Below are 16,267 nucleotides of genomic sequence, written 5' to 3'. Positions count from 1 at the left end.
GGAGGGATAGTGTGTCAGACAAGGTGATGGGGAGAAAAAGAGGCGGGGATGACATCTAGAAATCATTATGCCTTTAATAAATGGGCCAATCAGCCATCGATGAGGTCTGAATTGACTGCCTAGTGCATAGACGCTGTGAGGTCTTTCCCCTTTCTGGCAACCATAATCTCACAGGCCTTCATGCGGGAGCCAAACATCAGCTCCCTCATCAAGAAAGCACAGCAGAGGAAGTACTTCCTGCAGCAGAAACTCAACCAGCTGAGTTCATTGATGGTGTACTTCTGCTCCTCCATCACCATCTGGTACGCTGCTGCCACTGCCAAGGACAAAGGCTGACTGCAGCGTGTCATCAGTTTTGGTGAGAAGGTGATTGGCTGCAATCTGCCTTCTCTACAAGACCTGTATGCCTGCAGGACACCGAGTCGAGCATGAAAGATTGTTGCTGACCCCTCGCACCCCACATATAAACTTTTGGAGTCACTCCCCTCTGGCAGGAGGCTGAGGTCCATTATTGTGGTCCATGAGGAATATAAACCTCATAGCACAAGAATGGTTTCTTCATATCTGCAGCTGGAAAACTTGACAAAGCTTTGATCCCCTCCTCTCTGTCGCGTTGATGATTTTTATTTGTTCAATTAGCAAACCATTACTCAGGCTGCTGAAAATGTACATATTCGACTACTGCGGACTTTTATATTATATATTCTGATTCTGTGTCAACAAAGCTTCAAGCAGCTAAAACAAGATGATGTTTCACATGTTTAGCTTTCAGCGGTTTGTGCAGGGCTTTGTTACAACACTGATTACAGTTTGTTTGCAAGTACCACAACAGAACAACAGCAGCTTTAGTGGATGTATAAGTAGCAGGCTCACTGAACATCTTCATTCCTGCACTTGTTTTTATTTCTCCATGTCTGCCAAGCATAAAATCATATGGAGATGGATGGAAGCCTTATCAATTTATTCATGCTTTACAACATGCACGCAGCAATAAATAATAAGACATCTTAGGATGTACAGTGGGATCCAAAACATTCTTCTATTTTGCATTAGTTCCCAATTTATCTCAAGAATATTCATGCCAAATGATAAAACCAGCTTTGAGTGAATCTCTACAAAATTTACATAAATTTTAGATTATATCTGTATTTGCTTTGCCCCCCTTTTGACAGCAGTTCTCGAGCCGCATCGGCTCCACAGTTTTATGCAAAATCTGATAACCCACATTATCTCAGCATGATCTGACGTTCGTTCGAATGGTTCTCATGGTGTCAGGAATGTTTGGCTCTCTCAGTCTTCAAATGAGATTAAAAAGATTCAGTGGAGCTGAGGACTCCTTGGTCTTTGGTCTTAAGTGCTTGCGAACCTTTGATGTGTGTTTGGGTCATTATTCTGCTGCAGTGTGAATCCATTTCCAAGATGTGAGGATGGAGTATCGAGAAGTGCAACTTCTTCTCGGTAAGAGCGCTTTGTATCCGGAGCAAGTGCCCGATCACAGCACTTCACAGCAAATCACCAGTAACACCAGGTGGGAGCTTGGTCTCTGCATCCAAGCGATCCAGCTGCTTGACAGCCCGGATATCATTAATCAACATGAAACCTAACTTTTAAATCACAGCGTGTCGCGTTTAGGGACATTTTGTGTGTCAGGGCATTTCCAGCTTTTCACATCTCGTTTCATGTCACGCTGTCAACATCACAAAAATGTTCGGTTCCCTTACCGCCACTGATTCTCTAAATGATACCAAAATTATACTGTGGCAGTGTTGTACACAGTAAGGTACTGGTTTTCAGTCGCAAGGTAGCAGTAGTGGGATTCCCAACCCAGATTCACCTGTATAATGTCGTTTCAACCCTTTATTCCCACCACCTTGTTGCACTCACACTGCACTATCGCTCTTTTTTCCTCTTCGCCTCCTCACAACCCTCTCTTTTTGCCATAAATCTAAGACTTGGATATGTCAGTACAAATGTTTTTCTTTCTCATCATCCTCTTTGAAATGCTGTTATGGCTTTGGCCTTGTTTCCTCTCCTGAGATGTGGTTTAGATATTGCCTCTCATCCTCTGAGACCACTGCTAGACAGCCTTAAGCTCAAGAAGCCCCTTCCTCTTTAAAAGGTTGTTTAGAATAACAATTTGACATCAGATGCCATGTGGCAATTACCCTTACTTATGTTCTCTTAGAAACTATTTCCTCCTTTTATCGTCTCTCTTGTTTTGCCACCTGAGTCTTCCTACCGGAGACAGTCTAGATAACTTTTTGTATCTATTTATTTTTAAACTGTTCAGTTTCTTGGAAACTTTTACCATGAGTTTCCTTATTGGCATGTCTTTATGTTACCGGTCGAATGAACAGATCATGGAGGAGAGACTGGCCATTTGACCCCTAAATAAGCGTGTCCATTAGGCTACAGTGCACGCCTTACTTTTAAGCTCTGAATCTCAGCACTTCTGGAATTATTAACAATGTTGTCTTTCATCTGCTAACCTGTGTGAGCTTGGTCAGACCACCTCCATCGTTAAATTGGCAGCTGAGCTCAACAGACTCTGTGGGATACGCCTCCAGCTCCTCCGCAACTTGCACTTTTGGAGCCCCAATTTCTGAAAGCAGAAGAAAGAGAAAGGAGAAGAGAGATTATGCAATCATTCATATCATCATATTTCTTTGTAATAAATTTAAAAGAGGAAGTTGAACAAACAGGGACTAAAAGAGGTAAGAATCTGAGAGGAAAGCATTTTCAGTGGGCTTTTAATTAAATGCACTTGCTGTGACTGATATTTTCCCCTCCCACGTTTTGTTTGCCATGATTGTGAAGGATCAACCTCCTTCATTCATTATAGATAATTTAGAGAACTATACTCAAAACAGAGCGAGAAAGAGGATTAAACGAACAGGAGACCATGAGAGAAAAGAGACAAGCTCCTTAAAGAGAAAGAAATAAAAATTCAGAATCATTAGTCTTTGGTAAAAAAGCCTCAGGCAGAGGCTTCCTTCACCTGGGTCCTCCTCATTACAGTAAAGCTTGTCTACCAGGAGACATCGCTAGGGGGCGAGCCTCTAGGAACACGGTTGGTTACTTTGCCTTTCATCTGTTTGCAATTCAAAGGAAGGCACCTGTAACTTTTCCTTTCAAGCTGAAGTGAAAAGTGTTGAGGGAGCAGAGAAGGTCAACAAGGCCAGCACAGGTTTAATGAAAACAAGCCGGGAGAGCCGCCCTCTGCGATCAAACTTAAACAGAGATCAAACACATATGCTAACAGCCAAGCAATGCCTCAACACTGTGTGCCACCTGTTGACCCGCAGGCTGTGTCAGAACACAGAGTTTAAACTGGACAAGAGGAATTAGTTTTTTAACATTCATCCGTCATTCTGTAATTGACTGACTCAGCTCTATGCAGCTGCCAGACCTCCTTTCAAACCTATACTTTATCCCTTTTTATCAATTTGTAACAAAATGTCACTGTGCTGCTGTGATACGCTATTTTCTTGCCAACAAGAATTGGTGTTCCTACCCATGTATCAGGTTTCTTTGTTCAAATACTCTCCACAGGAGAGCCGGACGTCAACTGAATTTCAGATTGATCTGCCAAACAGAACTGATGTTGCAGAAAATGCATTTCAGGCTTGCAACAGAAGTGCAGGAAACCCTGAGCTAGACACATTCTGCAAAACAGCAGGTTTAAAAAAGTGCTCCTCAGAACATTGCTTTAAACTGCATGTAGGCTCTTTGTTGTGTTGTTTTCCCCCTAGTGAGAAAATATTCACTTGCTGTATAAATTTCTTAAAATTGAAGGACTTTAATGAACTTGTAATTCTTGTAGCCAACAGAGGGAGAAAGACAGAAAATGGCTCAACCAGAATAAGAAAGAAAAATGAAAAGACAAAGGATCAGAGAACTTGTAATCCTTTCTTAATACAATCTGGGCCAAATCCAGCAGCTCAAAGTGTTTGGCAACATCCATAAACAATCATATGAGACTGGGAGTGACATTTTAAGCGTGTCCAAATGTTCATGCTTTGCAGTCAAAATGTTGTTTTTCACAGTGAGCCATCAAACACTCATTTGGAGTAACTTAATGAAGCTTTTCTCTTTCTTTTTCTTGTTTTTTACTTGACCTGCTGCTTTCACTCATTCAAGCTCCAGATCCCCTGCTGACCCGGGATCAAATCCTACCAAGGCCTTTCTTGTCTACCTCCCCTTAGTCTCTGCCCTCTCAGCCAGCTTCTGTGCCTGTAAAGATAAAATTCTTGTGGGGAGCCGGCCTCTTACTCTCACCACAAGAAAAAGGGGATAAGCACTCACTAACCGCTAGCTATAACCGCTAGCTAGCCTCGGGTGTGTTTGGAAAAAGCCTCTTAGTGTGTGAGGGATTGATTAGGACAATATGTTACATTCTGCACCATGGAGGTGAATGAGCTGGCCGGGATTTAGCCCGAAAATCAGCTGTAAAACGCAGTCACACTAACAAAAGAAGTGTGAAGGTTGTGTGCTGCAGGAGGTCTTGGGTTGTTTTGGATTTACAGCATGCGCGCATCCGCGTGTCCAACCATGTGTGCGGGAGTGGATTTTGTGTGTGAAGTCATATGCATGCTTTACAGCGCAGGACTGATGTGTGCATGTGTGATCGTTGTACGTCAGAGTGTGCGCATAAATCACAGCATCTCACTGTAATGTGAGTGCAGATAAGACTGACTGAGTCACTGAAGCACACTTTTTACCCCAAGGGAGACAACGGGCTGTCAAACCATTTATCCATTCCTACTGTGGGTCCAACACACTCACACACACAGACACACACACATATAGACATGCAAATAAAATAAATTAAGTTTTTACACAACCCGACAACAACGAAAACAGCAGAGTTTGAATCTGTTTTCCCCATTTGCTTCTCTTTCGATGTCATTTTTGTTCACATTTGCTTTTTTCTTTTCTCATAAACAAAAACGCGGATTAATTTCACTTAATTAAACACATCAACACACAACTCCCACTATTCATAAAGAAACCAAAATGCAGAAATACACAGACACACCAGATGGTCTCACCAAAGCCATGAACCACATAAATGTTTGGGTTATTCATAGTGGTCAATGAAATCTCTTCTGTGACGCACGGGGAAAAATATAATAAACAGAAACAGGGAGAAAAGAGAGGAAGAGGGGATGATGGTGAAGGAAAATGAGGTGTATTGAGGTTAAAAGAGCTAAACAGTGAAAGAAAACGATGTCAGGAAGAATATGAAAGGAGCTTTGAGAAGGATGGTAGAAACATTTATTTAGGGGAATAAATATTACGGAATAAACGAGGAAAAGCGACTAAAGGAATGTCTGAAGCTGAGAGAGGTGGAGGAGTAGACTGGAGGAGGAAATAAAGAAAACCGGAGAGAGGGGAAGTTTTAAAAATGGTCAAAAAGCGACACGAGGAGAAAAAGCTAAATCCTTGAAAAGTAAAATAAGGGAGCAGAGAGCATGAGATGACACCACAGATGATTCATTTCCTCAGAGTCAGATGGAGACCGAACCTACTGGCTCCCTGAGATGAGACGAGTGAGAGGGTGAGAAAGTTTTCATTCTGACTGTACATACAGACCAGCGTGATCTCAGCTGCAGCAAAGTTGCTGCTTGTTTTGAGGTTAACCATCCAAGCTGATACTTGTTTGCTGCAGTGTATAGGCTACGTTTTAAACACTGACATTTAGTTTGTCAGAGTGTGCAAATATAATACATCGTGTGGAAAAATATCATCTAAGCTACAGAAGACTTGCATGAAAAAAAAAATGAAAGCTCACAAAAGTTGTTGTCAAACATGAAATCAGTCTCAAAAGATTTAAAAAAAAAGTGGGTAAATTATGTTAAGAAAACACTAAATACTGGTTCTATCAGTTCTATCAGCATGATTATGGTATCTCTGGAAATGTAGTGATAGCAAAAGAAACCGAGACGTGACTATCAAACACTAGGTGAGAGTGAAAGGTAAAAAATAGTTCCACAGCAGCTTCCTGGTTCATGGTAAGTAGTAAGGTAGACAACACTGTGATATGTACTGAGAGTGCAGAGAGGTGGAGATGTGCTCTGGAGTGAAGAGGAATGAAAGTCAGCAGAAGCAAGACAGAATAGGGGAGATGGGTAACAGCGACCTGTGGTCAACCATCATAAGCAAACGGACGGCACACAGGAGAGGACGGCAGAGGCAGGGGGGGAGTGGGTGGACATTAGTGTCAGGGGTGGGACAGCAGCAAGGATAGCAGAAAGAGAGGAAGGGGAGGTTTCCAAAATGAGGCCTGCTATGATATGTGGTTTGGAAACACTGGCACTAAAAAAAGAGAGGAGGTGGAGCTGGAGGTGGCCCAGTTGAAGATGTTAAGCTATTTGTGAGTCTGTTTGTTTGAGCACGTTTGCATGAATGGCTTGGAGACAAAGTTAGAGAGGCGAGGCTGAGATGGCTTGGACATGTGCAGAGAAGTGTCTAACAAGTCTCAGCGGATACACTGGACAAAGAATGTTGAATATGCAGCTGAAAGACAAGAGGAGAAGGGAAAGACCTCAGAGGTTTATGGAGACAGTGAAGGAATACATGCAGAAAGCTGGGGTGATAAAGGCGGAGGCGGATGATCTAATGTTTTAACTCCTAAAGGAAGAAACCCAAATGAAAAAGAAGAAGAAAAAGTAATAAAAAGGTGTAATTGCATACTTGGATATTGGGTGAAGGCTTTAACTCCCCAAAAAAGAAGAAAAAAAGTCAAAATTCTACTTGAGTTGTTTTCTGTTATTTGCTTTTAGTAGTTCTGGTGCATAGAGACATTGCAATCAGTAACTGCCTTTATTGAATAGTTGTAATTAACATGTTGAATGCAAGTACTGCAGATGGGAAATGTGGGGAATGAGAGCAGGGGAGTGCCATGCAGCAAATGTCAGGCCCATCGGGACATGAAGTAGGTTCTCAGCTGCCGAGGGCGTTTTAGGCCATGCCACACTCACCCCAACTTCTAGGCCACTGCATCTCCAACAGTCTTTAAATCTTTAAAGATGCAGATGGGTGAGGTTCAAAAGACCTCAGCTAATAGCCAAGAAAGAGAAGTTTTGATTTTTAAAAAAAAATCAAATAGAATTTTTATTAAATAAAAGCAATCTGAAAAGATCAGGAGCCTGCTCTTCTATCGCCTAAAACTGGGGAAAGCTCTCAATGAACAGTCCAAGTATGTATATATTTTATTTTTCTTCAGCTTTATTGAAACATAAACTTTAAAGGTTGCTAAAGTAAGTTGCTTACAGAAAACACTCAGCCCTGTGAAATCAAGTGTCATCATTGCTTATGCCTAATTGTATTGTTTTCTGGAAGCATAACGTACAAATGTTTGTCCCGCTATCAAGGAAATTGGTGTCAGTGCACCACAATAATTCTTATCTTTTTAATCCTCTCCAGCTTGCAACCCCAGTGATCCCACAGTTTGTAGCTTATTCCTACTGGAAGTCACTGTGGATTGGAGCAACAGCTAAACACAAACAGAAAGTCAAAAAGGGAAGGTGTAGGTGAACAGCCACATTCTGCGTCTCTCTCAAAGCACCAGGGAGATGAATCACAGTTAATTGACATTTAGAGGCTTGTGGCATTTGCCTGTTTATGTGGAGATTCCCCATGTAGACAGGCATGCAGGAAGAACGTGAGGAATATGCTGATGGGGTGCTCAGTCATCCACATTAACATCCAAATCACATGCTTATAGAAGGCAATGAACCACAGCTGTTTTGTTTTGGAGTTTTCTGTCAGCCTGTCATGATGTCAGCTATGTCAGCTTTTATCTGGTTGATTGCCAGCAGCTGTCAGCTGATAAAAGTGAAAGAATGGATGCATTTGAAAAGCTCAGGCTTCTGCATGGAGAATGACTTTAAACATATCAGCGGTACATTATGAATCCATAGCTGTATTTTTCCCTTTGTGACTAAATCACAAATTGTTGGCAGCAGGGGATATATTTATGGCTGACCAAGGTAACAATCAGTAGAGGTTATTTTCCTCCCAAGCTGTACCATTTGCTGTAATTTTGCAGAAAATCCAGATTACTACTTTTACCAAGCAAAAACCTTGAGGGATGAAAAATGAAGCAAATGCCAAAAAGTGCATTTTCATTCATGGCTGCTTCTAAAGGAGGTAAATCCCTATAGAAGCAGCTTTACAGACGAAATAATCACATTGACACCTTTGTGTAAAAGGACAGCTTTGGTCCCAGGAGCCAATTTAACCCTTTATACCAAGAAGGCTTTAAAATTATTTTTAGGTCACGGCTCCTTAGACTGAGAGGCTGATGGTGATTGAGGCAGATATAGCCTCTAGCTGTTTGTTACGTTTCACCTAATTCGAGTCACTTTGCATTTTTAAAGGAATTATGTGTCTAATAATGTGGCTCACTGTGTGATTAATAATAGTAGCAGCACGTGCTTCAGTTTTGTGAGAGAAATGCTAGTATTTTATGTTTCTTTATATGTTACTTGGCACTAATTAACAGGTGTCCATGTGTCGTGTGTGGAATCAGTCTATGGATGGAACCTGCAAACTAATCTTAGCATTAGCTGATAACAACACTTAACCCTCTCCTCCTGATACCAAGAAATCAACACGGTGGTGTCCAAAATGCTACAGTTTATATTTAAACTTTGAGTTTGAAAACCAGTGGGTGGTGTTAAAGTAGCTACATCCATCTTTTATTTACAGCAGGGGTGTCCAACACCACAAGGGCCGGTGTCCTGCAGGTTTTAGATGTGTCCTTGATCCAACACAGCTGATTCAAATGGCTAAATTACCTCCTCAACATGTCTTGAAGTTCTCCAGAGGCCTGGTAATGAACTAATCGTTTGATTCAGGTGTGCTGACCCAGGGTGATATCTTAAACCTGCAGGACACCGACCCTCAAGGCCTGGAGTTGCCCAACCCTGATTTTCAGTGTATGATTTACAAATGTTTTTTGTGTCCCCCTGCTTATTTCTCACTGTTATAGTTTAAAACAACTGAGTATTTTCACTTTCAGTTCTCTTATTAGTGTTTTATACTCTGTTTTCATTTTTTATGGCCTGTTTCTCTGCGATCAAAGGACTAAGAAGAAAGGCCTCTAGCCAAACTGAATAAAACTGACTAGAAGTACCTTTCACTTTTTCATAGACTCCATACTTCAAACTTTAGCTGAAGACTTCTTTCCCCCACTGAGTAGTTCAGAAACAAAAGTAGCACTTTACCGAACAAGGCACTAATTTATAGACTTCCGTCCATAACAGGTCTGGAGTCTTGAAATAAGTATTCTTCTACATCGCTGATTCATATAATATAAAATTGCCTGTTTCGTTTCTGTTTCTTTTCTGTGCTCATTCACGAGCCAAACAACATCTGTCTTGGCAGAGCCCCCAGGTACGTGGTGTTAAATGCGCGATCACTTCGCTTAATCATATCTCTATCCTCCAGCTTTTGTCACTCGGGTATGAATGTAGGTGGAGGTGCAACATACCTTCTTTGTCGAGAGACAGCTGTCGAAAGCGTTGAGTGATCAAGCATAAACTGAGCTGTAGGCTGCCAATATCGTCACAAATATACTGTAACTGTGCTGCTAACGAGAGATGGAAAATGAAAGATTCATGCAATGAAGGTTTAATCACAGTTTCCTCACTCAGCATTGCTCATGGCATTATTGGAATTTTATATAAGAGCTTCGGTTACAATGGAAAATACATTTTTAGACGAAGGAGGAGTAAGAGGCGAACGATGGAGAGGAAGGCAGCAGTGACAAGGTGAGCCAGTACACCTATGTGAGACACCAAAGATGGGCTTTAGACTAATGAAGGTGAGTTTAGTTATAAATCTGAGGCCATGGTCCTCATCTTGAAAAAGGTGGAGTGCCCACTCTGGGTCAGGGACGAGTTCCTGCCCTTGTGGAGGAGTTTAAGTATCACAGCGTATTGTTTAAGATGTCGGGAAAAGGGAGCAGGAGATCGAGAGACGGATTGGTGGGGTGGCCGCAGTGATGCGATGCTGTACCAGTCTGTTGTGGTGAAGACATTATTTCCCGGTCGATCTACGCCTCTACCCTCAACAATGGTCACAAGCTCTGGGTAGTGACGGAAAGAATGAGATCGCGGATACAAGCAGCGGAAATGAGCTTCCTCCAAAGGGTGGCTGGCCTCTCCCTTAGAGCTAGGGTGAGAAGTTCGGGCGTTCGGGAGGGGCTCAGAGTAGAGCCGCTGCTCCTCCACGTCGAAAGGAGCCAGTTGAGGCAGTTCGGGCATCTGACAAGGATGCCTCCTGGGTGAGGTGTTCTGGGCATGTCCCATGGGGAGAAGGCCCCGGGTTAGACCCAGGACACGCTGGAGAGATTAGATCTCTCGGCTGGCCTGGGAGCACCTGGGTGTTCTGGACTGGTTTGAGCTTCTCTGCTTGGGCTGCTGCCCCCGCGACCCGGCCCCGGATAAGTGGAAGAAAATGGATGGATAAGTTATAATCCTTCATGTAAGTGGTCGTGTAATTGGCTGATAACAGGGTTGGGGTCTTGAAAGCATCACATTTTTATTGCTTATATTTAGTCGCAGAGTCTGAAGTTAGAACAGGACAACAGTAGGGCTGCCACAAACGATTATTTTGATAGTCGACTAGTCACAGATTATTTTTGCGATTAGTCGACTAATCAGATCATGCATCCATTGGAGTACAGCTTATTGCACCAGCATGCATCTGCTCTTATATAACTATCATTAGCTTACAGCTTTAAGTGTTTACGGTATGTGCTAACTAAAAATAAAGACAAGATGATAGTTTATTAAATTTTAATGAAATTTTCAGATTGTTTCGGTGAAGTTTAATAAACTCCTTGCTATCTAAAATATTTCGGACACCGGAGTATATTCTCGAGCATCTCACACTTCTGATAATCAGTTGTCGTCTTGACGTTTATTCAGCTGTATAAAAACTATAACTTTAATCTCAGCCAAACCGATTTACTCAGGAACAAATAAAATACAAAAAAAAAGCCAAACAATAACATTTTTAAGTTATTTAAGTGACTTATATATATTTAACCTGAGTAGTGAAAGACGGCGGTGGGTTTGAAAACGATTTGCCGGGAGTCCGGTGTTCTCACGGGCTCTAGTGAGCCTTGCCCCCGGCTAGCTATCGAGCTAGTGGGTAACAGACGTCTCCGAAAAGTGCTTTTGAAAATATGTGGTGTCTTGATAAACTGAGCAGATATTTGAGGTTTACACAGCTACATTCTCGCCTGAAAATATGTTAAACGTTTATTTTGTGACCCAGAAAGAATAATACGAGTAATATTAAAACTAACTAGCTGCTGCCATTGTTGTAAACTGAGCTGGGCTGCGCTATGAATTCTGGGACACAGCTTCTTCTTCTTCTTCTTCTTCTGGGTTTAACGGCAGCTGGCATCCTTGTACATGCAGTGCTGCCATCTTCTGTTTCAGTCCGTTATTACACTCTTAAATCCTACTACTTATTCCTTCGTCTTTTGTGATCTTACAAACCTTCAAACGATGCGTCGACTATTAAATCAGTCGTCGACGATTTTGATAGTTGACGTAATCGTGACTAGTCGACCAATCGTGGCAGCCCTAGACAACAGTGTGTGATATCAGTCATTTTGATCCACTGTATAGCACGTCAGCAGCCATTAAAATCTCCTCATGACTTTCATGAATGAAAAAAATACAATTCATCAAAGGTCATGTGAATTAGAAGAGAAGAGGAAGGCGTTGGAGTTGAGTGACTGTCTCATCCACCACTAACTGGGGACTTGAATTACCGGTAATTGGTATTTGACAGCTCATAATCATAGCTATCTTTTCAGTAGCAGAGCACTGATCAACAACACGGCAGAGGGAAGCGAAAAGGGAGATTACTTGTTACAAGGACAGCTTTAGTTCCACACAAACAGTTACTGTATCAGCTCACACTCGACAGCTTCTGCTACATTTTAACAAATGTCACCTAAATACCAAGGCTGTATACATTCTCATTCTTTCCATAGATGTTTGGTTTTCAATTTCGAAAATGTTGATATTTGTTTTATAAAAAGGTGAACTGATATGGTCTGTAGACGGCGGTTTTTCTGTCTGGCAGCATTTATTTCTGTACAATTCCTATGAATCTTAGCCTTGACAACATTCAAAGTCCTCAAAGCAAAAGCTTGCCATCATTACTTCTCACTCACAGACGAATCAAAGTTGAGAAAAAGCCGATTCGAATCCGACAAATCAGATATTTATCATTAACGCTGAAAAAACTCCTTATGTAACCACAACAAGCACCATCCACTACACTTCAGTTTATATCACTGTTGCCAACAAATGATGTGACTACAGAGCAGACCATGTAGTGATTTTCATTCTGCATGTAACCAAATTTTCTAAGGATCATTAACGGTTCAGGTCCTTTCATTTAAAACAGACAAAAATAGTCAACATGCAACTGTTAAAAAACAAAATGCGCTATAGAAAAGGGCAAAAAAGTTTTGCAAGTTGTTGTCTCTCTGCACATCACTGACCCCTAATTACCTCGAGCTTGCAGGGGAAGCACCTAGTCTTTGGTTAATTAGATTTAGTTCTTGCAGCACATGTGATGAAAGTGCACAAGGTTGTTTACAGGAATTGAAATAGCAAATTAGCTATGCTTGTGACAGCTGGAATCACCCCGAACAATCTCTGTAAATGTGCAACTGTTGGTTTGATGATGAATGCTCTGTGTGATTAGTTCCCTGGTGTGATTTCAAACTCATTTTTCTCAGACTGCATCTGCAGGTGGAAAGAAGTCTAGAAATGTAACGGTGAAATGATAACGGCCACCAGGCACACTCAGGCAAGCGATAATTCAGGTCTCTGAATAGCGTCCATGAATACTGTGACAACTCAATTGTCTTAACAGTAAGCAGTTTATTGAAATGGAGGAATAATACTGCTTCAAGTCAATCTTTTATGTCAAAATAGAAAATTAAGTTGCGGCGCATCGCTACAAAGCGAAACGCGATTGGTTCTCAGTGAAGGAGAGGTAATTTTATGTGAGAGAAATAAAGGATTTGCAAAAATCTGTGAAGTTACCAGCAAAAATGTTCCAATTTTGAATGATAATCCTTAATTTTCAATAGGTTAAAGAACTGTAATTTCAATTATTTTTGGCATTAATTGTCAGGCATGCGAGGTGATAGACTGAGTCACAAAGGCAGAAAAAAAATACTTTCAGTTTAACATTAATGGGTAGCTGACAGCTGAAATAATTGGCATGTTTACACTGTGGGTGGCTTTTCAGTGTTACTGTGCTGTCAACTGACAACCTATTAACTCCAGTTATAGCGATTTTTTTTCTTTTCTTTTCTTTTTTTCTCTTTTTCTTTTTTAACTGGAACTGAAGGGCTGCATAATCCTCTGTGGGCTGAGAAAATGATATGGCCTATGGGCTTATGAAACACTTTCAAAATCCTCTGGCACTTATTTCCAAAAACGCCCAGTGGACAATCTTATAAGGACTGTACTGGTTTTCATTTCTGAAAGTTGGTATTTTACAAAGGCACCATATTCATTCACCTGTATCTTTAAAGAAGCGTTAAAGCAGTTTTACAGCTGTGGTGTCTCTGTGCATGTCTCACGATGAGAACTGACTCACCAGTAATTGGTATTTGATACTAAATGAGTGCTGCATATAGTCATCTTTAATCAGGTTTGAAGGCCTTTTGATGATAAATGTAGCAGGGATTTCCATTCTCTCTGACACCCTTACACCGTCGAGAGCTTGATAAGGTTCATGATACTCCACACAAAAGCCATTGTTACAATAATGAATAGGTGGCAGATATGCAATTTAGTTACACAGTATAATTTGTAGGGCACCTTAGTGTAGATAGCTTATCTCCCAACTGCTCAGGTATTTCATGCATGCAAATCTACAACAGAAAAAGGTAAAACGGAGACATGACATTACAAAGGAGCAGTCCCTGTTATTTGCATGTGCTGAATGTTTAAAGATGGCAAAAAGATGGATCTCTACACAAGAGTACTCGAGAGGCAACAAGAGGTTGCATTGCTGTTTTCTTGGCGTAATTTCTCAAAATGCAACCTTGAGAGTCTTGCAATACAGAGGGAAAAAAGTCTAAAGGGTTCATTTACAGTTATTTTCCTGTAGATTAATGAGCACTGTACTTGTCAAATACATGAAAATAATTCAATGGAATCTGATCATTCAGGGGTGATCTCTCTAGATAGATCGATCCATCGATCCATCGATCTATCGATCGATCCATAGATATGTGTGTGTGTGTCCCTGTTAGGTGTGACATCAAAACAGGCACGGACAATTTCATCCCACTCTGAGTGTTTTAGTCCTAAAGCTGACAACATAGCAGTCGGTTTTGGACTGAAAATATGTTGGTTTAAGCCCAGGGACTGTTTTCACAAAGGAGGATTCCCAAGTTAACTGTATATCTTTGATGAGCAAAACCCGGAACACCCTTCAAAGCCAGAACATAGTCTGAAGTAAAAAAGAAGAGCTGTTCTGGGTGTTACATGGTGTCCAGATAACCCCCTAATCCCGCCTTGTGAGAAAGGCCCCAGGAAAGGCTGAAAATGTCTGGGTAAAGTGAACGAGAGTGGTTCTTTCTTCCTCAACAAATACTGGGGAAAGCACCCTTGAGCAAGGTATTTACCCCTTAAAGCTGTTCAGGGTGTTGTACTGTCTTTGTGAACGCAGAAGCAGGTGATGCTTAAAGAAAACATTCAAGTTCACACAGTTGGATTAGACTTTCTTAATGATCTGCTGGGAATAATGTTGATGAACCCTTGAAAGGGTTTACTTCCTCCATCGAGTAAATGTTCCTCCTAAGTTGAAGTTGAATACTTTTATTTATTTTACACACTCCTCTTAAATTCCTCTAGCAATTTGTTTTTTTTTATTGCCTGGTTTCTACAGCTCCAGCTGTTCCAGCATTCTTATCCCATCTACCTCACCAAAGCTAATAATACCAACAACTAAAGAAAAGCGCTGCCCTCTTTCTTTTTTTAGTTATAAAAATCAACCTTTCAGTTTCCTTTAAGATGTCTTACCCAGTAGCAGGAAAAATATTGCATTTTAACCAATCCGAATGGAGATGGTGTCATTACTCTACTGTGATCACATTGTGCAATAATCACAGATGTGAATAATGATAAGCAAAGCAAAAAATGTTGCCTTTTGCCCATATAAAGATCAAAGTTCAGCTCTTGATGTGTGCATAGGTTCTCCCAGGTGTTGTTCCAGCATAATGCACCCAGAGAGAAGCCGGAGTGTGTAATCTAGCGAACAAAGCCTCTTCACTGCAGGTTATGTTTACGCATTAAAAAAAGAACACCGACAGCAATGCCGAGGTAAAGAACACAAGGTTCAATATTTTAGGTCTCTGTTTTCAAAAGCCCACCTTTGCTGCTCCAGCCCTGAGGTCCTCCTCTACAACATAAACAAAGCCGTGTACGTTTGAAAAGCAATGACAGGACAGGAGAACAACATATTCAGGAGAAAACAAATGTAGCAACTGCACAGAGAATTCACTATATTTGCTTTTTTTCCTGTTTTGTTTTTGATTTTTGGGGAAAAGGTTGGAGATGGGAGAAAGCCGAGCATGATTCTGTCCATGCTGCACCAAATGATACACGTCTGTCATAATATCACAAAACAAAGAATCCAAAGCGCTGATGTCAATAGCTTTTGTTCCATTCTCCTTTTTCAAGAGCAGTGCATTTCTTTTCATGCCCCTGCCTTGTTGATCAAGGCTCTGTGGCTCTCCCCACAGTTCCATTGAAGAGTTTGCCTCCTCTATCTGATATTTCCACTGCTCAATACACTTGCAATCTGCTTGCGAAGATCAAAGGCCAGCGAGGAATTCATCAAAAGGAATTATTCAAAAAAAGAAAGAGGAGAAGAGGCTCGAGATATAAGAGATGTAGCTGTGAACAAATTAGATGGTTATCCAATATTGGAAGAAAAGATAAGCAAAAGGCAAAAGAACACAATAAGGCTAATATTAGGAAATACTATGAAAGTCCTGAGCAGAACTTGGTAACACTTGGTATTATTGGATCAGGTAAAGGACTATCACACAGAACAAAAATTTTAAAAATACTTAAATTGAATTTCTGACAGAAGCCCTCTGATAGGCTGCTGACCTGCCACAGGGCAGTGCGTTCTCTTTGTGGTTTCTTTTTGCACTTTAATGCAGGTTGATTAAAATAACACCTGTCCTCTTAAATCTGGA

At 41.2% G+C, this 16,267-nt stretch overlaps 1 protein-coding gene across 2 annotated transcripts in view; it reads right to left on the bottom strand.

Moving 5' to 3' along the window:
- The window catches only part of LOC113015240 (nectin-1-like), a 135,904-nt gene that overhangs the window by 5,071 nt on the left and 114,566 nt on the right, over positions 1-16,267 (bottom strand). For both annotated transcript variants that reach the window (XM_026157190.1, XM_026157191.1), the window contains exon 2: positions 2,490-2,602. In XM_026157190.1, coding sequence (XP_026012975.1) covers positions 2,490-2,602 — 113 coding nt within the window. The remainder of the gene's footprint in view (positions 1-2,489; positions 2,603-16,267) is intronic.

Source organism: Astatotilapia calliptera, chromosome 22 (assembly GCF_900246225.1).
Source record: "Astatotilapia calliptera chromosome 22, fAstCal1.2, whole genome shotgun sequence".
Classification (NCBI taxonomy): Eukaryota; Metazoa; Chordata; class Actinopteri; order Cichliformes; family Cichlidae; genus Astatotilapia; species Astatotilapia calliptera.
This window is presented reverse-complemented; position numbering and strand designations above follow the sequence as displayed.